The 26,817-nt window shown below is 39.4% G+C and overlaps 2 protein-coding genes across 2 annotated transcripts in view; one reads left to right on the forward strand and one right to left on the reverse strand.

The window, feature by feature from the left end:
* Positions 1–4,710, forward strand: part of LOC109234171 (glyceraldehyde-3-phosphate dehydrogenase GAPCP2, chloroplastic-like) — a 6,373-nt gene extending 1,663 nt beyond the window's left edge. The window contains exons 4-13 of the mRNA XM_019400042.1: positions 1,111–1,211; positions 1,671–1,783; positions 1,895–1,994; positions 2,088–2,234; positions 2,336–2,396; positions 2,494–2,591; positions 2,738–2,880; positions 2,976–3,059; positions 4,145–4,234; positions 4,407–4,710. Coding sequence (XP_019255587.1) covers positions 1,111–1,211; positions 1,671–1,783; positions 1,895–1,994; positions 2,088–2,234; positions 2,336–2,396; positions 2,494–2,591; positions 2,738–2,880; positions 2,976–3,059; positions 4,145–4,234; positions 4,407–4,461 — 992 coding nt within the window. The 3' untranslated portion in view covers positions 4,462–4,710. The remainder of the gene's footprint in view (positions 1–1,110; positions 1,212–1,670; positions 1,784–1,894; positions 1,995–2,087; positions 2,235–2,335; positions 2,397–2,493; positions 2,592–2,737; positions 2,881–2,975; positions 3,060–4,144; positions 4,235–4,406) is intronic.
* On the reverse strand, positions 11,238–18,810 carry LOC109234172 (DCN1-like protein 1). Its single transcript, XM_019400043.1, has 11 exons — positions 18,705–18,810; positions 18,559–18,620; positions 17,611–17,747; positions 15,911–15,969; positions 15,648–15,671; positions 14,702–14,784; positions 14,468–14,532; positions 14,247–14,296; positions 12,133–12,234; positions 11,828–11,887; positions 11,238–11,667 (listed from the first exon to the last, which is right to left on the reverse strand). Exons 1-11 carry the CDS (start codon positions 18,705–18,707, stop codon positions 11,533–11,535), a joined length of 780 nt encoding a protein of 259 aa, XP_019255588.1. The 5' UTR covers positions 18,708–18,810; the 3' UTR covers positions 11,238–11,532.

The raw sequence follows: 26,817 nt of genomic DNA on the forward strand, positions 1-26,817 counted from the left end.
CCCCCCCCACACACACACACAAGTTTATCGCCTCCTCCAATTGTTGCTGCTGCTGCAATTTGTATCTCTACATATTAATTTCTACATTTATATATACTTTGTACGTGTTTGAGTATCTATATATTTATATATGCTTCTCCCTCTGTATACGTTTTAAGCCATGGAGGTCTCCTATATAAAGTGTAACTTTATTTGTAAAGCATTTACTTTTAGGCAGAGAAAGTAAGGAGAGAAAGACACTCATACACAATACAGTGACTGCATAGGTGAATTAGCTAAAGTAACTCTGCCATCTGCTTCTCTCTACCTCTTTGTGTTAATCACTCTGTTTTTATATGATATAAATATAAACTATGAAAACATATTTATGCATAACTGTTCTGATGGTTTGAAGATGACGTATGAACTTATCAAGATTATAAATACTGTGAATAACAATGAGATTGTAGAAGAGACATCGACAGTGCCGGTGTTGTTAGATTCACTGGCGTTGTCGATGACAGCCTCTGCTAGTTCGAACTTGATGTAGTCATCTCCATCGCCGCAATTTGACGTGCAATCGTTGGATGTTGATTTCACTGCAAAGGAAGCTTCGTTGTGTATTTGAGATTTGGAAAAAGACTAGTCTGGTTCTTGCATTCTGACATGTAGATCAGTGAGATCACTCTTAGTTTTTCAGTTCAAGTTTGATAATTCCGTTAGCTAGACCATATTTGCTCATTTTCAGTAAACTTAGAGGACGATATGTGCTCATGTGCATTTTTAAGGGATAAAAATAAACGTACTCCCATACAGAAGGGATAATTTTTGCTAAAAACTCGCCACTGTATGTGTGTGTGTATATTAAATTTTGAACCCATAAATATAAAAGTGTAGTAAGTTTAGTGCTAAGACTTCAAAGATTGAATCCATCAAGTTACAATCTTGGATTCTGTCTCTTAATATTGTGGTCCAACTTCTGTTGCTTGTCTTTCTCTCTTCGCCACAATTAATATCCCTTACCTCAGAAGGTCATGAATACATGTTTCCCTATCATGGATAATCAAATGTATTGTATATTCTTTTAAGAAAGTTGTTGCACATTGATAACTAATATGTTCAAAGTTGCAGGTTTTGGACGTATCGGGAGATTAGTGTTACGAGTTGCAACGTCTAGGGATGATATTGATGTCGTGGCAGTTAATGACCCATTTATTGATGCTAAGTACATGGTAAAAATATGCTACATGAAACTACAGTCTTTTGTTCTGCACTAAATTAGGATTTGTTATGGTAACATAGAACCCGGCTATTCAGGCCCTTTTATAGGAAATATTGCTTTTTATGGATGTTGCTGATGTGATTACTAAAAGTTGACTCCTGAAGATGGGAAGGATAGCTCTGGAATTTCATGGGTATAAACTTTACATATGCAAAAGTTCGTCTTTAATTGAATGCTAGGTACTACGCCAAACCAAAATCCCTGGAAATGGCTATCCTAGCATAAAATCACTGCATTTTCTGCCTTTACATAGTGAATCATCTCTCCCTCTAGTGCTCTGTTTGATGCTGTCATCCTTCCATTGCTTTAGCATTCCTCCTCTGCTGACCGCTTAAGTTGTCATATGCTGAAAATAAAATTTTAATATTTTGGAGTATAGCAGTCATGTGACATTAATTTGTTCTCTTAGGCTTACATGTTCAAGTATGATTCCACTCACGGGGTCTTCAAGGGAACCTTAAAGGTAGTGGATGAGTCTACTTTGGAAATCAACGGGAAGCAGATTAAAATTAGTAGCAAAAGGTATGACAGCATCTTCTGCAGTATCTACTAACCTGTTCGGGTAGGGTACAAGTTGAGTCTAACTGCGTGGTTGGTTTATTGCTATCACTCGGGCAAACATCATTATTACAGGAACCCATCAGAGATTCCATGGGGTGACTTTGGTGCAGATTTTGTTGTTGAATCTTCTGGTGTCTTCACTACTGTAGACAAGGCCTCAGCACACATGAAGGTTGAATAATGTTCTTGTTCTCGACTGTTCTTTCCTCTTTCACCCCTAATCCATGCAGCTCTTCATGTTGGCACTTATAAATTTACTTTGCAGGGTGGTGCCAAGAAAGTTGTAATCTCAGCTCCATCAGCTGATGCACCTATGTTTGTGGTAGGAGTGAATGAAAACACATACAAAGACACCATGGATGTGGTTTCTAATGCTAGCTGTACAACTAATTGCCTTGCTCCACTCGCCAAGGTTTGGCTTTACTACTGGGTTACTTTACAGGCCTTCGAACAGTCACATGATTTGTTTGTTGTATTCTCTGAATGTGCTTCCCCATGTTGTTCTCCGTGCAGGTGGTTCATGAACAGTTTGGTATTGTTGAGGGTTTAATGACAACTGTGCATGCAACGACAGGTCTGTCTCTCTTTCTTATACATATATCAGTCATGCCTGCCTCTCTTCATGTTTTAATTCTTCCTTTGATGAAAATTTGGGTCATTGTTATGTTCAGCTACACAAAAGACTGTTGATGGTCCTTCCATGAAGGACTGGCGAGGAGGCCGTGGTGCTGGGCAGAACATCATCCCTAGTTCAACTGGTGCTGCAAAGGTACTAATTACATGCATGACAATTTGCTTCTCTCTCTCTCCCTCTCGCCAGACCCCTGGGTGTTGTTGTTGTCTCTCCCTCTCGCTCTCTCTCTGGGTGGTGTGTGTTTGTTGTGATGTTATACTATTGTCTCATCTGAATGGCAGGCGGTGGGAAAAGTTCTTCCAGAACTTAATGGAAAGCTCACTGGAATGGCTTTCCGTGTTCCAACACCTAATGTCTCTGTCGTGGACTTAACTTGTCGGCTAGAGAAGAGTGCTTCATATGATGATGTGAAAGCAGCTATAAGGTATGCCTTCTGCAGCTTTACTTTAAATTTATGTGTATGCATGCTGTTTAACTTGGCTGCTTTGTTTTGTATTTGGTGCTTATTCATTGTGCCAGGCATGCATCAGAGGGTTCACTGAAAGGCATTTTGGGTTATGCTGATGAGGATGTCGTCTCAAATGATTTTGTTGGTGACTCCAGGTAGATTTGTACATTGTTCTCTCCTGGCCTCAGACACACTTGAAATAGAATTGAAATAGTTGTTACTGATGCTAGGGATCATGCACCTTCACTTTGATGTATTTCTCTACCTTAAAGATACCTTGTATTTTTCAAAAGTTACATCTACTCAGTTTGCTTCAGGAGTACGTTTCAAACAGCATCCTTTGGTCTGATCATAGCACATTAATGCCAGAAGGAAATTATTCTCTATAGTTGTCTCCAAAAGGCAGACTGCTTAAAGCATTAAAATTCCACAAACCCCAATAAAACCTGTAAAAAGAAACACGATCTCCTTTCATAGAAGAGGTTTTGTAAAATTAACCATACATTTCTTCTTCAGTTCTATAAATTAATGTTCTTTGAATGGACAGAGATGCATTGATTACTTGCACTTTCATGGTAGAAAGTTAACGGTGAAAACTCTTAAATCAATTAGTGAAACCATTTCGCCCTGGCTATGAGCAGTCTCGTCTTTCACGACGATGTGACTCTCTAGTCAGTGATAAATGGATATTATAGTGGTTAAATCAAAATAGTACAGGAGAAGAGCAAGGTGTTGTGATTTGTGATAGTTGCTGAGTATGTTGACGGAGTTGGATCACCTTTTTTCTCTTATGACTTCTATGATTAGTAGATCAATCTAATTTTGTAAATGCAAAGGAGGAGAAGCCTATTGCAAAAAAGATTTCCTTGGATATGTGAAACTAGGAAAATTTTGTATGCTCTGATTTCCTTGTTAATTTTATGTAAGGCGAATATAGCAAGATCTCAACCGAGTTGATGTAAAAAATATATATTGAACTTTAACAAGTTCATGTGAATAAGAGGATGCAATAGTATCTTTAGTTGGACTAGCTCATTCGGAATAAGAGGATGCAATAAAATTCATCTTCTGCCATTCTTTTGGGACACAGGAATATATGTAGTACCCAGAGGACAACTCTTAATAGGATTTTATCTGTGAGGGTGCAATTCAAAATAAAGTTAGTTTGTGGATGATGTATGAATAAAGTACTGCATGTGATTATTCTGAAGGAATAATGACCAATTGTTTTAATGGGTAGGTCGAGCATATTTGATGCCAAAGCTGGGATGGGCCTGAGTGAATCCTTCATGAAGCTTGTCTCCTGGTATGACAATGAGTGGGGTTACAGGTATGCTTTTTTTCTTTGAACCAACCATCTCCTTTCCCTGCCACCATCAACCCCGATCCCAAATAAGAAAAATCATTTGGAAAAAAAAAAAAGCAAAGGAGGAGAAGCCTATTGTAATCCTTGTTTACCACATATTTACTGACATTATTCTGCTGGACTCTTTATTCTGCAGTAACAGAGTGTTGGACCTCATAGAGCACATGGCATTGGTTGCAGCGACCAAATGAAATGCAGGAAAAAGAGCCAGCTGATGTTGCAAAATTTAGTGCAAGCAGCAGTAGTTGTATTTGACATAGTTATGGAGCGTGCTAATGCTCTGTTTTGGTTATAGATTGGCTTTTGCTAAGGTCATCCAGACTGCAAATTGAGTTGAAAATAATGAAGAGGAGACATGTCTGATTTAATAGATATATCCGTTTGATCAAAAGGCACAGAGTTGATTGGTAGTTAAATACATGCATCTGACTTTTCCTTCAGCCTCAGTTCTCACAGCGAGTCTACCTTCCACCTGACAAGTTAATGTTTCTAGTAAATAGGGTTGCCTTGGTGGCCCTTTCATTCTGCCTGGCTCTGCGGCAGCTGCTCCAGAGAAGCAGTAAGTCCAGAATATTCTTCTCAGTCCTGGACATTGTTTGTTGTCATGGCGAACGCCAAATTACTACCGATTTAATTGACCGGTTGGCTGAAAACAGGAGTTTTTGAAGTTTTCCATCCTTGAATGAGGTCAAGATTTTTTCTCACTTAATATCACCATTATGGTGAGAAGTTAGGCATGACCTCAACCTGTATATTAAAACCACAAAAAGGGAAGACTCAATACGAGAAGGGTTGACAAAACTAGGCTAATTGGCCCCTTAGTTAAAAGCAGAGGAGCACAAAAACAGAGAAATACATAGCTAACGCTCCAAATTAAAAGCCTGTGAAGGCCAAACAAACTCCTCAATAGGACAAGCCAATATTGGGAAGGCTAAGCATTGAATGACTTTTTGGTAGTCCTAATTCGGAAGTTGACCAGTTGGTTTCTGTCATTCTTCAAAGAAGCCCTCACCATCATAGGTAAAGTGTTAGCTTCCATGAAGAAAGTAGAAGCTTTCCTATGTAAGCTCCAATTAGCTAGCAAGTCGGCAGTGCAATTGGCTTCGCTGTAGCAGTGTGAACTTAATGTCGCCTTCTTGCCTCATCTCTCTGATGTGTTCAATTAAATGGGCAATCTGCCAAGGTGTTCCAGCCTGATTGTTTATTGCATTGATTAGGATTAGAGAGTCAGATTCAATTTCGACCTCTTTATATCCATCGTCAATACACAAAATTAAGCCTACCAAAATAGCCCTTGCTTCCGCCATATTGTTAGTACAGGAGCCAAAGAAAGTTGAGTAAGCCATAATGAGGTCTCCATATTGATTTCTTAAGCATCCTCCACCTGCTAACCTTGGGTTTCCTTTGCTACATCCATCAATATTGAGCTTTAAACAACCATCGGGTGGTTTAATCCATTTAGCAGGAATAACCTCAAGTAAAGGCTTGCATCTTTCCACAACATAGACTAAATGTTTCCACTCAGTAAAGATAGGCAAGAATGGGAACTGGGCATTAATTAGAATGCAAATCATATTCTGGATCTGGAGTACAAGTTTTTTGACAGAAAGTTTTCCATCTCCATATCTGATAGCACATCTTTGTTTCCAAATTTCCCAGCATATCAAGCATGGGAGGCAGTGGAGTAAAAAAGAGTGAACACTATTTTTGACTTTGCTAACCACCAGTTAAAGAGAGTTTGTCTCAAAACTGTGGTGGCTTTCACACCACAATAGCCACCAAATAACTTCCAAGCATTTGATGCTCCATCACCGTTAATGAACACATGTAAAATGGTTTCAGTTTTGGGAGCTTTACAACAAGAGCATATAGACAGTCCAACAAAGCCATAACTCGTAGAGATCTCATCAATAGGTAGTCTATTATGTATCAATCTCATCATAAAGAATGAAATTTTAAAAGGGATCCCTTTATGCCAATTATTGGAAGCAGATCACTGATCAATAAGCCTGTCAAAGTATTGCTCATTGGCATTGCAACTAAAATAGTAGATGAACAAAGCCTCTATAATATTCAGGAGAAGAAAGTAAAGCAAAAAACATTTCAATAGAAGCTCAAGTATGGATCCGTTCCTCATAGCTCTATCTCAATTCCTCAATCAATCGTGTTCATCTATGATATAGTTGGAACAAAAAAGAAGACAATTTAATTCTATTTACTATTGGTGATAATATGAAGCAAAAATACGAGAGAAAATTGAAATTTCTTTTACGGAAAAATAGCACTCACTGTGAAAATGTTAGGACTGCAGACGGTAGCCTAGAGCAGTTGTGCTTTTAACTTTTAAATAAATAGCAGTGATGATGCATTATGAGACACAATCTTCAGCTCATCTTCCCCCATTCAATCAATAAACCATAGTTACATAGAAATCAGTTGTTAAGAACGTCAATAATCAAATGGCAGTCCGTGTATGACTTCTAAACGGGTCCAAAAGCCATAAACTATGAGTAACCATAAACATTCTTTGGCCTTAGGCCTCATTTGTTTTTTTAATATTAAGACGTCTAAATCTAAATACACATCTGAATATCAAGATGTGTATTAACACATCTGAATTTGAATACTGAATATTACAATGTATATTAAGATCTGAATACTAAATAATTAAGACTGATTTTTAACATCTGAAAGTATAAAATAAATCTTTATTTGAAAATTAATAAACATAAAATTCAAATGAAATACTTTTTAATCTAATATTCTGTCAATAAAATATATAATTTTTAAAAGTATGATAGTTACTGGTGGTGATGGCCAACGGTAGTGCTTGTGAATGCCGACTAGAGGCGGTGGTTGGTGGTAGTTTTGGTTGATGGTGGTGGTTCAGGGTAGTAGCTAGTGGTGATTGGTAGTGGTGGCAATTCTAACTGAGGATGGTGGTGATAGGTGGATAGCTAATAATGGCGGGTGGTGGTGGTAATTGTGATTGAGGAAGATGGTGGTGGGTGGTGGTAGTTTATAATGATAGGCATGGTTGTTGATGGTGATGGGGTGGTTAGTTGTGGTAGTTGAGGTGGATGAGTGTTGGTTGTGGTTGAGAATGATGGTGGTGGGAATGGTGGGGATGGTGGGTGGTGGTAGTTGATATGGTGGTGGCTATGATTGAGGATGATGGTGGTGGTGGTGGGTGGCATGGTAGTAGTTGATAATGGTAGGCGGTAGCGGAATCTAATAATGAATATGGATGATAGCATCTTAATGAAATTAAGTCTCTGTTACAGATCTTAGTCATACAGACCTATTCAGACCCATTAAATGACTGTGATGTAAAAAAAATAAACATGCTTAATGATTAAGTTCTGAATAATTAAGATTCAGACTTTAAAAACAAACACACTTAATGTCTAAGATTTAAATGATTAAGATTCAGACCTCTATTTAGTGTAAACAAATGAGGCCACGTATCTCTTAGAATATATGATCTCTCATCTAAAAGTTTAAGTTGTTAGAAAGAACACACCATTATATGCTTAATTATGTCTTCGCGTGCGAACCTATTTTTTTCATGGTAGTTTGGGGTGGAAGGCCGGGTAGCTGGGGGGGAGAGGGTCCTCTAACGTGTGAATCTGTTAGAATGTGTGATTATCATTGAAAATTCTTTTTTATAATGGATGACAGTAAGACTCGAACTTAAAAACCCTATTTGCTCTAATACAAATGTGTAACAATAAATCTCGGGAGAAATTCAAAAATAATCATATTTACAAGTGGTCATTCAAAACTAGCCACAGTTTCAAAAGTAATCGAAATTTAGCCATTTTCCATGTAAAGATAAATCTGAACGAAAACACTGTTCAAAATCCGGAAAAATACTCCAGTATATTATACTGGTCCAGCATAATATACTGGAACTTTCCGCGTGTTGGAGTTCCAGCCTAATATGCTGGAAGTTCATACACATGTGCACCGATCTCCAGTACATTATGCTGGAACTTTTCGTGTTGCAGCAAAATAGTGGTTATTTTTCAATGACTTTGCAAACGCTGACTATTTTTGAATGACCAGTCCAAAAACTGGCTAGCTCGTGCTATTTTTACGTAAATCTCCTAGATGAAGGTCCGTGAGGGAGCTACATTTGATAAACCCATTTGGACCATTACCAATAATAGAATTTTACTTGTAGATCAGCTTGCCATGCCATGAAACAAATAAAAGCTCAACCTTTTCAACTACTAATATTTGTAGAGCCGACAATATGGGCTTGGCTTGCTGGGCCGACCCAACCCAAGCTGTAATTTAATAGTGTTGGTCTAAGATTTTGGAGCCCATTTAAAAATGAGGTTCTAAAGCTAGGCCCAAGTAAGCCCGTGGCCCATGAGGCTTGATCGAGGCAGGGTTGAACCGGCCCGTGGGCTTAATAATATATTTAATTAAAAATATAAAAAATAAGTATAGGAAACTAAAAATAAGAAGAAGAGTAGTCCAATCTCAATCTGGTAATATTTTTTATGTGAATATAAATATATTTTGTTCTTAAAAGTTTAGCTATTTCTTAATGTTTAACTAATTAACATTGCATATAACTATAGATTTAGATGAAAATGAAGATGTTAAGACACCTTTATTTCACAAGAGGATTCAAATATGCTTGATGAGGATGATTTGTTGGTGTTGGATATACCATGAGCACCTTGACAATATTTTTGAGTAGTTTGTTTTGAGATTCTCCTCCTATATATATATATATATATATATATATATATATATATATATATATATATATATATATATATATATATGTGTGTGTGTGTGTGTGTGTGTGTGTGTGCGCGCGCGCGCGCGCGCGCGCGTACATTTTAGGTTAAAACATAAATTTTGAAAAATATAAATAATAATTGTAAAAAATTATGTATCGGCCCGTTGGGCTCGTGATCCACGTAGGGTTGGGTTGGACTGGCCATTTTAAGGTCATCGAAATAGTGGGCCAACCCAACCTAACCCATCAAATACCAAAGCATGCGTGGACTGGGCTAGGCTGGACTGAGCCAGCCCGTATTGACAACTCTAAATATTTGGTACAAAGGCTTATTGTTTAAGATCTCATTTTCATGATGAGATTATTAAAATGTAGGTTACTGATAAGCAGATTTGTAGGATCCCAACTTCCGAGACCATTGAGCTACTTATTCCTTGACAATGTGGGTGTAGCTGCAGCCTGGTCTTTCTTTGATGGTACTTATGGAATTGGGACAACACCTGAATTGAGAGAAAATCTTATGAAGTTGTGGCGAACCAAGCCAACGAATGAGGTACATGCATTTATTTTACAATATCTTCCTAAGTATTATCTGTTGGTAAATTTGGAGGAGGGATATGCCCTTAACTATGGTGGAGAGGACCTGTACACAGATTACGACAGCAGACAGTATGTGATACTCACACTACTGTGTACAATTCACTGCTCTACCAGCATACATCTATATGCACTAAGGTGGAAAGAATTAAACCTAGACTCATGATCATCCCCGCTAATTGGCTCAAGCCACCTGATGGTCACTCCAAACTGAACATAGATGGATGCGACAAGGGTAATCTAGGTCCAGCAGGTGGTAAAGAAAAATGTTTTCCATGAAAAATATTTTTCAATAAAATAAGCGATTTTCTTACTTATTTTATAGTGTTTGGTTGATAAGCACAAAATATAGTCCCAAGAGCATTTATACATATTCTATGAGAATACTATGGGAGGTTGGGGGTGCAAGGTCAGGTAGGGGGGGGGGGGGGGGGCGGAGTGCCAGGGGTGGGTGAGGGGAGTGCAGGGGGGATGCGGGAGTGGGTGGGAGGGTTGGAATCATTAGTTGGAGAGTTTCGGGACATATTTTTCCTCCTCTTTCTAGCAAATATTTTCTGAAATCAGAGGAAAATGTGTTCATGAAAAAAATATTTTTAAAAATATTTAACCCAACCAAACATGAAAAAATTGAAAAACATTTTCCAAAAAATATTTTCCTTCATACTAAACACACCCATAGTAAATAATTTGGAATCCGCTCAGACGTAGTTAGGGTAATCCTAATAGCAGTTAGTTTTAGATCTCGGTTATAGAGATTTTTTGGTGGAGGCAGACTCCCGAATAGTTATAAATGTAATAAACAGAGTTTCAGTCACATCTCGGCAAATTGTTCACGTAGTCAGGCAGATTGTGGAGCTAAAGAATGAAGGAAACTCTAGCTTCTCTCACTGTTTTAGGGAAGCTAACTAGGGAGTAAAGAGACAGTCCACTTCTTTCTTCACAGAAGCTAATGCTTCACCTGGGAGAGTGAAAACTATTATGAAGACAGAAAGGGAGCAACTGACCTTTTCCAGAATTAGAACTAGAAAGAAACTTTTTGATGTATAGTTTGGGGATAGGGTACACAGATTTGTAGCCCCGACCTTACATGTATTTACCTCTTGGCTAGTAATATACAAGTTGAGGTCAATGCCTAAGCTGTCGCCAGAATGGTGAACCTTTACAACAACCCAAAAAAAAGAGTGAAACAATAACCGTTGTTCGCTTCTGCAAATTTACCCGTGCGTACGTGCGGAAGAACCGCAGACTCTCCATGGGCTTCAAGTTCAATGTTGTCCTTGGGTAATGCACTAATGAATACTCCTAAATCTTTTTTTATTTTGCTTTCTATAATTTCTAGGTTTGGACAACATTATTCCGAAGCAAAAGAATTACTACATTAAAATCTCAACATGACCACCACTGAGTAGTTACTACTACTACATGCGTGCATGAAACAATGGTTTTACAGGCCCGTAGGTATGCCAAGATTCTAAATTGAGCATTGGTTTAGCCATTGGCACCAGAGACTAATTCAACTTAGTTAGCTGAACTAACACTGGAGAGAACCCAATGATACGGGTTACTCTAGTAGCTCTTTTCCCTTTTGTTTCTTTCTTTTTGGATGAACTACAAGAGACAAATGATACACTATGGAAGTTAGCTCAAGATTCTTACACTGTTAGAAAGTGTTGGGAAATATCATCGGCTCCCCAATATTTTGCTTCTCCTGGGGCTAAAAAAATTGGCTCCCATATACAAGTCTTTAATTTGTCCAAGAAATCCAAATCAAGTCAACAATTACTTTGCACTTAGAATAGTCCTTTCCCTCACGTATTTTGTACATGAACTTGTTCTTGAAAACTAGAAACAGTTCAAACACCAAACAATACTCATACACAGCACAGGCAGCACCAGCAGCAAACCATCAGCATTTCTGGCTCCAATCACTAATTTGACCTTTTTGCACAACACCATTTTCAGTCAAGTACTCAACGAATTCATCTATAAGATAAGGCCAAGCTCCTTCAGCATCATAATTTGATAATGCAGGGTCCACAGACTGTATTGATAGTCACAAATGTCAACTTAGGTAATATATACTGATGTAAAGCTTTAACATAAAGACAGTGGAGAGAAATGGAATGTTGGGAGGTGAGTAAGGGATGCACGCTGGGTGAGTTCAAAAGCTAATACTCTAAAGTAGATGAGGAGTGACTTACCCTTGCAAATTCCAGTAGCTGAGCCCAAGTATCCCGTGAAATAGCCTTGTTATGCCGTGCCTGAATTAAGTGGCAGATCAAAGTAGGGGTTAGAGGTGAGTTATAGCATCCTCTTTAAGCAGATCACTTTTAAGAGCAGATTGGTTAAGTTTATGGAATAAAAATACCAAAGGTAGAAACAGAAGCAGACACAACGGCAAAGATAGAGAGAAACCATATTGAGATATGTACGTGAAGCAAACAGAAACCAGTGAACAGAGAAAAACAAATACAAAATCCAGCACCTTTTTTGGCCTTCCAATTACCTGTAGAAACTGACACCAATGATCAACCAACGGCCACTGCTTTTCAGCAAATAGCAATTGCCACATCCCAATAGCCGTGTCCAAGGCCAAAGATTTCTGACCCTGAAATTTAAGAAGAGGACATCAGTGTCTCTGATGCAGTAAGGGAAGCTTGGAAGAAAGAAATTACTCATATATACTGGTAAATATGTTTTTGGTATCTTTTTGGCGCAGGCAGTCTATTGTAAACGATGTAAATGCCTTACTAGACATGCTTAGCCTCCTGCACAGCTTGAAAAGCCTGTGTAGCACTTTCTTAGTGCTTTTGTTTCAAGAATAATACCTTACCATTATCAAAAATTATGTTGGGAGGTTCTTGTCTGAAAAATGACATTAGTACTCCTACACCCTTTCCAATAACAAAATAAGATTACAAAGGCAAACTGGAGAAAATTCAGAACTTGTCCTCCCGAAACCACAATTTAATAATTTAGACATAAGACTAAGAGATCGTTTGGATTGGCTTAAAAAAAGTGGCTTTTCAACAGAAATAGCTCTTAAGCCAAAAAGCAATAAGTTGGGGTCGCCCAGCTTATTGCTTTTGGCTTGTTTTAAGCAGTTTATGCACTTTATTGCTTTGCCAAACACTGAAAAAAGTTAAAAAGAGTTTAAAAGCTGATTTGACCAACATAAAAGCCAATCCAAACACCCTCTAAATACTGAGAGCTTCCTGTTTAAGAAGTATGCAGAACTAATACAAAGCAACGAAGAGCAGAAAACATAAACCCACTAATTGATTTAAGAGTTTTCCCTTTGCAGTTTTGATCATCTCGACTATCTGTTACAGAGTTGTTTCAGGATGGAATTTCATACAATTTCTTTCTTTACGCAAAGGACTGCAAAATTGTAAACATCTCTAACTTACCAATATTTGTTTTCCATTTTCCCCTTAACCAATCATTGAAATAAAGAGCAAAATTCATAGACAGGCAGCACTAATCCTCATATATTAAGCCTACAAATCTCATCTGCCAACATATACCTCATTGCATATCACATCACCCAAAATTGAAATATGTTAAGTACAATAAACATCTTCACAATGCAAAAACAGAAGGGTGTTAAAATGACCACAGGTATGGTACAACATTTGCTGAACTTGGATACCTATCCAACTTCTCGAGCCAAAAAAACATTGGAAAAAAAAATTTACGGATAATCCATCCAGGGCTCCAATTACTAGCTTCAAATGAAATAAAAAGAGAACTGTCAGTAGTCTGAATTCTGCCAATTATTTTGAGTTTTCCATTCAAGAACTTAAGCGAATGTTAGAGTAAGCAAACCTTTATACTTTTTCTTGGCTTACTAGTAAGATATGCTTTAACATTGAGCAATCAAAATTTTCTCCCTTGCTTTATCTTGTTCAAGTGAGCAGTGACATAGCGTACGGTGATAACATATAAAACTGCCAAGGCAATTCCCAAAGAAGGAATCTTATTTTGGGTCTTTTCTCACGAAAAGGAAAAAGAAAATACACAGTTAAAACCATGAGTGGCTGATGATAATTTCCTTTTGAATTCAAATTCATTGGAGAATAGTGACAGCCCTAGAAAAAGTGGTTTAGTTCACTTTAGATTCTCTTGTGCCTCTGAATTCGCGTCAAGAGTTTAAAGCAATCATACCTAACCTGATACTTTCTTCCAAGAAAAGCAATCATATTCATACCTAAAGATGGTAGGTACAAGCTAAGACCTCTAAGTAGCTTTTGAAATACGACCATTCATTTATTAGACTAAGTAGTATAGAGGCTTAAATACCTAGAGTAACGTGGCAGACAATTGAGAAACTCAGATTGGATCTTGGTTTAATGGGAAAAAGAAAAGGAAATACTTTCAAAAGCTCATTAAAAAAGTGACTTGTTGCTGTTTCTTAGACATCATTATCAATGACTGGTATTTATTTAAGTAAATAAATGAAATGAATGCACAAAAGACGGAGGGAAAAAGGGAAGGGGAAGCCTCCCAAGCATGAGGAAATAATAATTCTTAATTCACATTAATCAATTTGAACAAGCAGAAACCCAGACGGCCTTTGAATTATCGAGGGAAAATTGGTGAGAGATCAGTAAGACAAACCTTCTCCTTTGCCCAGCTGAAAGCAAAGTTGTAAATCTCTCGGAACTTATCTGAATAAAGTAAATAAAAAGTTTAAAGTCAGGACTTTTCATCTGATTAAATCAAATCAAATCGAATGTTCAAAGAGCTTGTTAACTAGATTTAGAGTTGATATAGCAAATTATTAAAACAAGGCAAAAACTTCTTTGACAACACAAGGAGATTTCCATGTCATCACATACGTTCGTCTCTCATCTCTGAACGCATAAATGGCAATTTTTCTCTGAGCTTTTCCAATGAATCTATTCTGCCATTCAGGAGACAGCTTCATCAGATCAACAACAACAGCAACAAACCCAGTAATTTCCCACAAGTGGGGTCTGGACAGCTTCATTAGATCAAACATCTAAAATTCGTGGTAGACAGAGTAAAAGAGACAATACTATAGAAGTCCACAGGTCTTAACCTAGGCTTACCCGAGGGATTGCAGTCCACCAATAAACTCCTGCTTGGAGAATTCACACATGGTTGCAGCTTTCATGTGCCATGAAAGAACCAACTGTAATTGTATTCAGTCTTTTAATGTCAATAAAACATCAGGTAAATCCTCAAAAAAAATCTGATGAAGGTATTGGGTCAATTGATGGCATCAACAAGATGCAAAACATTATAAGTAGAAGCACAAAGCTACATAGTTGCATCAAAAAGCAAAAAGGCAACTCCTTAATGGTTTTTCCTTTTCCCTTTCATCTTTCTCTGCTTTTATTATTTTTTTGAATGGGCGAGAGAACTACTCAAGGGATGATTCTTAGCAAGACAATAACGAGAATAGGTGGAGTAACAAAAACGGTCAATGCTTTAAGAATTTTTATGGCAATCCTTTATCAGCCGAAAGGCTATCCTGATAGTTGAGAATATTCCAACAGTTGGAGGCTGAACCTTTTAAGCTCTTATTATTATTATTATTTACAGTCTTTTAAACTCTTATATTTTGTATAAATTATAAGAAAGCAGAAATTTAAAACATATCTGTTGAGTGAAAGATCACCATCTTAGTTCAAAAACATAAAACAAGCAGGCCAGCAAGCTATAGAAGAACCAAACCTGATTGGCTGTGTGGCTTCAATTTTACTGTGGTACTAATTGTCATTTGGTCATGAATTCATCAGATATCAGGAACGAGTATCGGGTTTGATTAAGTCAATAACTACAATTGTATAAGCTCAAAATTTACAAGCCATATGGCCCACTGTAAAAGTATAATAAATGGTAGTTCTCTACAATGCAATTACTTCTTATCATTGGTTCTATTAATAAACCTCTCCTTTGATCCAAATCCTACCCCCAAAACGAGTCCTTAAAAGGGAATAGAGAGACAGAAAGAAAAAAGTAGATGAGAGGGTTATAGTGAATAGCACATACCATAACTATATCCTGAGGATCAACCTGACAGTGAAACAAAAGAGAACATTTACTCAAGCATAATCAGGAATAATAACTTAACAGAAAATAGGTAGGAGAAGCTATAAAGTGCAATATACCTACACATCATTATGTTATACAGCTTGAAATTTACAAGCAGTTTGAAAAGGAAAAATTACACAATTTTTTTTTTTTTTTTGAAAACTACAACAATATAACAAGTCTCCCTTGACTCGTTAGATTAACTAACTAGACCAACCCACCTGAATGTCATTGCAGAGGAGGCTAATACCATCGGCCAAAATCATGTCAGAGTACGGGTCTGCAAAAGAAAAGAATGTCCGCCACAAAAGTGATGTAATTAGTAAGAGAATCCAAGTTGAAACACAAACCAGATGTTTCGTGATAGTCATTTGTGTAAAAGATCCCTTTGGATGCACATAGTGAAGAAAGCTACTTTAAATTTCCAGTAAAATTAGCAAACTCTAAGCAGCTTTTGTTTACGGTCATACAGCTTGATCCATTTCCCCAAATTTGTTTTTCGAATTATTGTAAATGGTAATATAGGTACTTGATTGGTAGTCACAAGGCAAAAGATGCTTTCCCTCACTAGGGAACATATACAAAATCCACATAGGGGAAAGACACGATTGAATTTCTCAACGCTCTACACAACTTGTAATGATCCCAATGTTTTGGATGTACTTTTTACCAGTATTCTCTTGTTCTTGGCTTACATCAAAAAATTTCTATCCTACCTATCAAAAGAAAAGAACCTCGAATTTACGAATATCCAATGAAGCAACGCTTTCCTAACCAGGAAATCCCCGAGGCTAGCTAGCGCATGGGTTGAAAATTGATGAATAACGGACCACCTCTCTACCCTTCTCCACTTAAATACTAAGCTTTTGTCTTCCACAGGGTCCAAACTCCTGACGTATGACAAACCCACACATCATGGGTTACGTTTTTACCACTAGACTGAAGCCCCTAGGGGCACCAAAGAAGCAATCTCAAACCGAGAGAAAACAAGTGATTCAGAAATCTTGTATTTCATGAAGGTTAATATCTGTGGTATTAAAAAGACATCTCCTCGAGCTCAAAGCGATGAAACAATGTGAAGAGAGGAATTATCACTACATACGTGAATCCATGCACTTCTGTGCGCTTCAAGCAATGGCATGTAAAGTGATCCAAATGAAAAGCAGTCGATTTGTTGAATCTCAGATATTTCCCTATTATTGCTTTGACTGTTTGATTTTCCTTTCTTATTAGTTTAGTTTTCACTTAATCATTACACTATCGACACTCTTAATTTTCATTCTCTCTCCTTTTTTTTATAGGTTAATTTTCATCTCTTAAACTACACTAATAGGAGGATTCCCATGTTGGCCAGTTATACACTCTGCGAAACAATAACTTACTCATTTATTATTACTTGAAATGATCAGTAAACTTGTTACTGCAACTCGATTGCATCACTGAACATCATGCAAGTAAATCTTTTCTAGCTTCAAGTCTAACCAATGTCAAGAAAATAGGAAGCACCCAAGTCATGGCAAACCCACAAGGTCCTATAAGACCTAAAATAATTTACAAATGACATGGTCAATCCAGCTTAGATTCTCGCTGAAAGATGTAGTCTAAAATAACCTGTCCGCAAAAAAGTGCCATGAGAATATTTATTTCTTTAATATTCTTTGCCTATCTTTTCGCATTTTTTGATACGCACATAGGCATATATTTCTTAAAGGTAAGTGATTAGACAATGGTTGTTTAGAGTGCCTCATCTAAAAATGTCCATTGCCAATTTTCAAGTTAAATCAGAATAACTCAGATCTTTGTCTCCTAATAGAGCATATCAAGACTACATAAAAGATTCATTATCAAAGGAGCAAACAAAATAAATTGCAAAACCAAACAACTATCATCTAGTTAACACGGTATAGGATGCAATGCTTGCCTTTGTATCTATTGTAAAGCTCCTCCAACCGCCTTGTATCAGCAGATGACTTGACTTGTGACTGGCTGTAAAATATATCAAATGCTCCTTCAAGATTCCAATCACTGGCCTTCAAAGCCTGAAGAGCAACTTTTTCACTGCGTACAAATATGATGAATGGAGAGTTATCACTATGTACTACACAAACATCACAACCTAATCCACAGAACTTTTGAAAAATAAAAATTATAAACTGCTCAAGCATAAATGACTTCAACGTTTCGGCGTTTTCCAGGGAATCATGTCACAAGAGCAGTGACCTATGACGAATAAACACTTCTAAAATATAGGGTACTTAGAATTAACAGGATTAGGAAAGTGACATTCCTCCAACGCAAATCGATCACATTAAACTTTAAAGTTTAAAAACTGTGTATGATTTTCAACACGAGTAGGGTAGAGTGCCATTAAGAAAGGAGAGAGGCTGTTTCCGGTACACCCTCGGCTCATGAAGGAAAAAGGGGAGGGGCAATAACAAGCAAACCAATCTGACAACCGAAGCGAAAATACAAAACTAACACTAAGTAACGCAATCAGAAAACCGAAACAAAGACAACAACAAGTAGTAAAAGAAGTCTAGGGATAAAACTACAAGCAAGGTGGAAAATAAATGCTCCTTCAGTCTTACATTAGTTCAGATGTGCTACAAAACACTGCAACTCAGTTTCCAACGAAGTGTATAGAGTTGTAAAACCTAGAAAGAGACGAGCCACATGTTTCTGCTTATCACCTTTTTTTTTTGGCAAACAGGATATGAATGAACTTACTTGATTAGAAGAAGAAAAAAAGTATAAAAAATTAAGCTTAAGTTCTGCAGCGGAGTTGAGTTCCGCCGTGAAATTAGAACAGAGAAGTTAGCGAATCAGGATACTTAGCATTCTGAGAGCACTAGAGAGAGGAGAAAGGTACCTTGCCCCAGTTATGGTCATGAACTGCTGAACTTTGTCCCGGCGCCCTATTCCTAGCTTGTTCTGGTAAAGCAAATGAGAAAATAAGTAGACTTACAATATCAACGCAATAAATAGAGAATTGACTCGTAAACAGCTAGCACTGACCATCTTTTCGGGGGCGGAAGGAAGAAAGCAGTGATCGATAAGTTGCTCCCGCTGACCGGGGAGAGATTCTGTTGCTAGGGTTTCGTCGTCGGTGTTCCGATCTCCCCCTCTCTCTCTTCTCTCTCCCAATCTAAAATTCTAGGCCCACTGCTTTTCTTTTTCTTTCTCTTTGAAGTAAAAGGGGGACACTATGGTCCCACTATGAAGAAACCTGCACAGAATTACTGCCCGCTGTCTTTTTGCTTTTTGTTTCTCTTTTTCATTAGTTTTTGAACATATTCAAATACAAATTGTCCCAAATAAATGTGTAGCTCATAGGTTGTGACTTGTGAGCCCCTCATCCTTCATCATCATATGGTGAGGGATCAAATATATTCCCAGTAAGACTCATGCATTTGAAAAAGACTAAAGTTTTTTGAATTTATATTTGCGGAAAACATTTTGGAAATGAATTTTTCACATATTTTGAAATTTTGAGATTTTATAGGATTTGACATTTTCTAAAAAGAACATTCATTTATTTTTTCTTACCTGTCTTGAGGGGTCATGGTTGAATGAATGAACTTTGGTTTGAGCGGAGATAGTATTAGTGGGCATTTGGACATAAAATTATGAAATTTCACAAAAAAGTGGGGAAAAAAATTAAGTGAAAATAGTATTTGAAAATTAGAGTTGTGTTTGGACAATACAATTTGGAGCTATTTTATAGTTTTGTAAGTGATTTGAAGTGAAAATTTTAAAAAATAACATTTTGAAGTTTTTTAATTTTTTGAAAAATTTCGAAATTCAACTTCAAGTGAAATTTGAAACTTTCAATGTCAAACACTCATTCCGAAAAAAATAAAAAATTTCCGAAAAATGTGAAAAACATTTATGGCAAAACGGGTCCTTAATCTGTAAGATATTAAAAGCAAACAATAACAACAACTACAAACCCAATATAATCTCACAAGTGAAAGAGTAATGTGCAGAAAGATTGTTTTCGATAGAACCTCGGCTCAAGAAACAGTGACAAGGAAGCAACTGAACATAATAATAACAAGAAAAACAAAGACACAATTCATAAAAACAAATATCTAGAGATAAAAAATACAAAAATAATACTAATAATGCTGTAAGAATGACACAACATGTAATAAAAAGATCTAGGAACAAGAAAGTATAAGAATGTTACTAAAAGTACTGGTAAGACTAGGAGACACCCTCGACTAACTATCAACGTTCGACCCTAATTCTCGACCTCCACATCTTCCTATCTAGAGTCGTGTCCTCGGTAATGTATACGGCAGAATCAGGAGGCCCGATTTTATGGCCGCTATAACGCTTCGCAAGCGCGTCTCCAAAGGCTCGAGGCAGAGCTCGAGGTTCGACCCCGAGGGTTCCCAACGTTCGACCTCGGGGCAGTGTAAATCAATGATTATCATGGGAGAGTGGGAAGTTCCCAAGGCGCGTGATCAAAGCTGACAGAGCCTGCAAGAGGAGCACTAGTCTGTACCAAACTAGCGAATAGCTATACCAGCTATGTTTCTTTGTAATAAATGCATTTGTACCATGTTGGGATTTCCCCTCATATATAAAGGGGATCCTTGTCATTTTTGTAAGGGATACATACAAGATACAACACATCACATTGAATACAAGAACAAGAACATTCTCTGTTCTCTAACTTAAACATATTCTCTTTTTGATCTTATTGCTTACATTTATTGTATATTCTTTGATTGTTCTTCATTTATTATTCATTATTGATCATAAAGAGCCCTCATCAAGGCCTTTATAACTGTTAGTTCCCCCCTCCCCCCCCCCCCGACTGCCCAAGAGTCTAACGCCTAGCTCGACCTCGAGGCCCCGTATTGGCCAGCTCGAGGACCCGAGTCTCAACCATTCGGTTTGCTTAATGCGTTACTTTCAAGCTCTTATCCTATTTTCTAATCTCACACTTAGCATCCACTGCTTAACAAACTAGCATAAAAATAAATCACGTATTTTTAGAACCACAAAATCAAATCTAATTGTAATTACCATTTTCAAGTTAAACAGTTTGGCGCCCACCGTGGGGCTAAAAATAATAGTGATTGTTTTCTTGCTAGTTTACTACATAACGCAAGTTATCTTTCACCTCTTTTCTTGTCCAAGAATCTTTGATTTCAGGTCAAAATGTCAAACTCAGTGAATGCACAGGAGAACAACGGTCCTGAGGACCATGGAGAGAGTGGTGTAGTTGTTCCAGGTATTGGAGTACCACCACGAAACCCTAGGATGCACCAGAACAAATTCCCCTGGACGTGGTCTCGCGCAACTCCCAACACGTAGATATAAGCTCTCATACCGACATGAGTATACGCCAAGAGAACCAACAAGAAGCTCAGAAAATCTCAGCTCGGGAAGAGCGAGAGGTTAGCCCTCACGTCATTTTTGAGATGTTGCAGGCACAACAGCTGGCGATTGCTCAACTGCAAAGCTACCAAAAAACTCCAAGCACAGCAGCACCGGAGGCGGCTCCTCGAGCCGAACAAATACCAGAAAGATCAAGCAACAACGGGTCAGCAGTCGATCCTGTTATCATAAAGATGCTCGAGGACCTCACGAAGAGGATTGAATCGGGCGAGAAGAAGATAGAAGCCAATGACAAAAAGGTGGAGACCTACAATTCTAGGGTCTATCAAATTCCGGGTGCACCCCCGATCCTGAAAGGTGTGGATTCAAAGAAGTTCAGAATGCCCGACCTTCCGAAATACAACGGAACCTCGGACCCCAACGAGCACGTCACCGCTTACACTTATGCAGTGAAGGGCAACGACTTAAAGGACGACGAGATTGAGTCCGTCCTACTAAAAAAGTTCGGAGAAACACTTTCGAAGGGGGCCATGATGTGGTACCACAACCTTGCCCCGAATTCAATAGACTCATTTGCCATGCTGGCAAATTCTTTCATAAAGGAACATGCCGGTGCCATCAAGGTAGCTACAAGGAAATCCGACGTCTTCAAAATCAAACAAAGAGAAAACGAGATATTGCGGGAGTTTGTGTCTCGCTTTCAAATGGAGCGAATGGAATTACCACCAGTCTCCGACGACTAGGCCGTACATGCCTTCACTCAAGGTTTGAACGAGCGAAGCTCGGTAGCTTCGAAGCAGCTGAAGTAGAACTTGGTTGAATATCCCGCCGTGACCTGGTCGGATGTCCACAACCGATACCAATTGAAGATCAGGGTCGAGGAAGACCAACTAGGAGCCCCCTCGGGCTCAATATATCCTAGCAGGCTTCTAGCTAAGGAGACAAAGCCAAACAAGGAAAGGTACCAACCATACATTGAAGATAGAAGAAACGCCACAAGGCGTAACATACCCCGAAATGACCAAAGGATAGATCGAGGTCAGAATCCTCAGGGATTCGTAAGCAGAGCTGGACTCGACAGACACACAGGACCGACGAAGGCACCCAGATTTTCCGAATACAACTTCAACATTGACGTTTCGGACATCGTCTCTACCATCGGTAAAATTAGAGAAACCAGGTGGCCAAAACCCGTATTAGATCCGTCACAAAGGAACCCCAACCTGATGTGCGAGTTTCACGGCACGCACGATCAAAGGACCGAAGACTGCAGACAGGTCCGAGAGGAAGTAGCCCGACTACTCAACAAAGGGCACCTCCGAGAGTTCCTCAGCGACCGAGCCAAAAATTAATTTCGGGAAAGAGAGGCGAACAGAAAGAAAAAAAGAAGAACCACAACATCTGGGAAAGGATATTGAAATGGCTGGGGCATAAAAGGCTGATAGGGGACTGGAACCATGAGATGATATGGATTAGTAGCATGGCAAAGAAGAAAGAGTGTAAGGCAGAAATGATCACGGCAGCCTTTGCAATGGTTGTGTACTGCATATGGCGTGAAAGAAATTCGATGAGATTCAACAAGGGGAGATACAATATTAATGAAGTCTGTAAGGAAATTGCAATGCATATATACATACAGGGTAGGAAGAAAATCAAATGGAGGCCAGGATTAGAATCTGTAAATAACTTGCCTTAGTATAGAATTTTGTTAGTATCACATACATAGTATAGTTATACTTTGTAATAGAGGTTAGAGATTAATGGTCAGCGTTAATCTGGTCTGGGTATGTAATGTCAGTTTTTGATGAAATAAAAGCAAATTTTCATCAAAAAAAAGAGAAGAACCACAACATGTCATCCACATGATTGTTGGAGGAGTCGACATCGCACAGGAATCCATCGTCAAACGAACAAAAATATCCATCACCGGGGAAAAGCGAACTCGGGGTTACATGCCGAGGACGCTCTCACGTTCAGCGACGAGGACATCGAGACCCTGTCTCAGCCTCATAACGACGCACTGGTAATCTCTTTTCTTGTAAATACATTTCAAGTTAAACGTGTACTTGTTGATCCGGGTAACTCGACCAACATTATCAGGTCGAGAGTGGTGGAGCAGCTCGGACTGCTCGACCAGATCGTGTCCGCCTCTCGAGTCCTTAACGGATTCAACATGGCGAGCGAGACAATGAAAGGAGAAATCACCCTCCCGGTCAACGTGGCCGGCACGACCCAAAATGCCAAGTTTCATGTCATTGAAGGAGACATGAGATACAATGCCTTACTTGGAAGGCCATGGATACACTGAATGAGAGCAGTACCATTAACTCTTCATCAAATGATGAAATTTCCGACAAAGGACGGAATAAAAACCGTGTACGGGGAACAGCATGCAGCAAAAGAAATGTCCGTGGTACACGATGTGGCGCCGGCAGTGACACCTTCAACATCAAAGGAGCTTAAGGACAAACAAACAGGGAAGTAGCAATCACGAGATACATTCTCGGCTACACCCGAATAAACGAGTAAGGACCGTACCGCGTCCCCGGAGAAAATGATTGAAGCACGTCGAGGCTCGAAGCACCATCACCACTAAGGTATGATCTTTTCCCCTTTTATTTCAAATCTTACACTAACCTGTGTACAGGTGTCCGATCGGAACAACCGAAGCGCTTTCCAGCTTGAAGACCTCAGGTTTTAAGGCATGCGTTGCAGTCTTTTCCTTCGATCGGGTTTTATCCCAAGAAGGGTTTTACCAGCAAGGTTTTTAACGAGGCAACACTGATATGCTACCTGAGAAAAACTTAACAAGTATTCAAGGCTTCTCTTCAATCAACCTCGAATACTTGGGGAATCCTCCCGGGAGATCATCCCCTAGAAGAAGTCAAGTTAAGCCAAAAAGGGTCTCAGTAGGAAAATGATGTATCGGGCCAAACGGTCAAATGAACCGTACCCGCATAGAATAGTTGAACCCTTGACGACGAAACATGTATACTTGTGCCAAGTAATCAAGGAATATTTTTTCCATCAAAACACTTTGCGCTTCAAAGAAATCTGCTATTTTTTCAAGAAACGGCTCCAGAGCCAGAAACTTCCCGAACACTCAGGGACTGACGTCAAAAACTCAAAATCACATGACCTTCGGGTCGGAAACTTCGAACTAGTAAGCCCTCAATGAGGCAAATCCAAGTTTACACAAAACAACCCCAGAGCCAAGAAACTCTCGATGTCTCGAGGACTGTCACCGACGGCACCCCATCGATTTGTCAACCCGAGGCTATAAGACCCCATGCGGGCAACCTCGAGCTCATAAGACCTTCATAAGGCAATACCAAATCTGTAAGACCTCAAGCAAGGCATGGGTCATACTTGTACCAAGTAACCAAATCTATAAGACCTCAAGTAAGGCATGTTAAAACTCATAAGACCTTACGAAAGGCATAATCCCGATCTTAAAGTTAAGGCTATATATTCGAACTTGTAAGACCCCTAAAAAGGCATACCCTCGATATTGACGCCGAAGATACTTCACTCGAGGACTAAATGGCTACGGCCAAATACAATGACTACGGACACAAGGCTGTACCAGCCAAACTAACGCGACTCGAGGACGCCCGACCGTTGCCAATAAACTCACAGGCCTTCAAAAATTACTTCGAAAATATTTTGAAAAGAACCGGTTAATCAGGCTAACCTCGGCATAAGCAAAAGATCTTCGACCATGTTAGCTCCGAACAACAGGCTTCGAAACATTCAGCCATCGAGCGAAACCTCCCGAGGTGCTCGCCCATCGTCACATAACGGTTTGAAATCGAGGTTCCTATCGAACCGTCGAAGAGTCGGACGAACATAAAAAACTTCAACGAGGGAAAAGTAAGCATATACTAGAGGTCGTACCGACCCTACGCATAAGAGCCACTGTCGCCAGCTTAAATTAAAGGTCATACCGACCCAATGCATAAGAGCCACTACCGCCAGCCCATATTAAAGGTCGTACCAACCCAACGCGTAAGAGCCTAAGGGCCAGCTTGAAATTCAAAAACTTAAGGGTAAATGAGCTCGAGTCGAAATCCGACTTGAAGACTGAGCCCGAAACAGTTAACTGAATACGCCTAAGAGCAAAAGCATAGGAGCCACTGTCGCCAGCTTAAAACTAAAGGTCCTACCGACCAAACGCATAAGAGCCACTATCGCCAGCCTACGTTAAAGGTCGTATCAAGCTTACGCGCAAGAGCATACGGGCCAGCCTAACAAGCCTCAGGGCCGAATTATATACCTAAGGGTCATTACTTGAAGTCCAGTTCACCTAGCCAATCATTGACCAACGTATAAATTCAAAACAAAGAAAGACATACGCAAGCAAATAGAAATTCATGGAAGGAGAAAAACCAAAAGGCTTCTTGACATATACGCACGTATGAAACGATGCAAGGCTACATTTACAAATTTCTCTAAGAACACTGTACAAAGAATCAAAAGAAAAAAAACCTAGTCTATTTCCCCCCCAGGGACTGCGGCCCTATCGGCCTCTTCTCCATTATCTTCGACATCAGATACGAGGAATTTGGAGTCGTATTCATCCGCCTTGGCTTGCGCTATCTCTTCCAAGAGATCGAAGCCCCTAGCGTGAATCTCTTCGAGGGTTTCCCTCTGAGATTTACACCGGGCATATTAATTGCTCCTGCTCTCTTGATCAGAAACCCCTCTCAGCTCAGCCCGAGCTTTGGCAGTGTCTTTTAAATAGACGGCCAATTTCTTGCCGGCCCTAGCCCGAATCTCTTCAGCTTCAGCCTGAGCATCCACGACCTCGGCCTTCATCTCCAAAAGTTCGGACTCGAGCATTGCAATCTTGCTCGTCTGAACCGAGCTGTTCTCACGGGCGTTCCGAAACTGCACCTCGAGGGCAGAAACCTTGGTCAAAGCATTCTTCTTGGCAGCAACATGGGCATCTATCTGAACCCTTAGCCCGTTACACTCATACTTGGCCTGGCCAACCTCGCCTCAAAGGTGTTTCAGATCCTCTATCTTGCTCTACAAATGAAATATCAAAACATTAATCTCCGAGGATAGAAGAAGAAGCATGGATTCTCTCGGAGCGAAGGATATCTGTTTCTCAAGGTGTCTTTCGTAGTTCAGGCTCCGATTCGCCTTGTACCGCAGGTATATCAAATCATCTCCTCTTTTATCATAAAGAAGCCTGAGGGATTTCTCCCCATCCAAGTCTTTCCTCAACCTGGATTCACAACGGAGCAGCTCGAACTTGAGCTTGTCAAAGGCCTATGAAAAGGGAGCTCAATAAGAAAGCGAAAGTGCAAAACTGAAAAACTGATACAATCGGCCAAATCTCACCACGGAACAGAGCCGTTGAGCCTCCTCAAAAGTCGAACACAAACCTACCGGCCTGGTCTCATTGGCCCCATCAGAACCACTCCCAATAAGAACGTGATCGTTCGAGATCTCGCTTGAGTCAGGCGGCCCCTGGCCTCGAACACCCCTCAAAGTACCTTGTACGGGAAGAGAAGATGGCGTCAGAGAATCCTTGTCCCTTGAAGTACCTTCGACGGGACAAGAGGACGACGGTAAAGGAGGAACCATTTTTCCAAGGGCGAAAGCCTCGGGTGTCGCAGGTTTAGCCGAGACATCTTCTCTGGGCCTCCGGGCAGGACTCGTCTCGCTATGAGCACCTTCGCCCTGTGAGGGTTCCTTCCGTTTGTTGTTATTCCTCAGTCCGGAAGCCGACGACCCCTCCTCCTCTCCGAGGGAGCACGATCTCACC

This window comes from Nicotiana attenuata, chromosome 11 (genome assembly GCF_001879085.1).
Source record: "Nicotiana attenuata strain UT chromosome 11, NIATTr2, whole genome shotgun sequence".
In the NCBI taxonomy this organism is placed as follows: Eukaryota; Viridiplantae; Streptophyta; class Magnoliopsida; order Solanales; family Solanaceae; genus Nicotiana; species Nicotiana attenuata.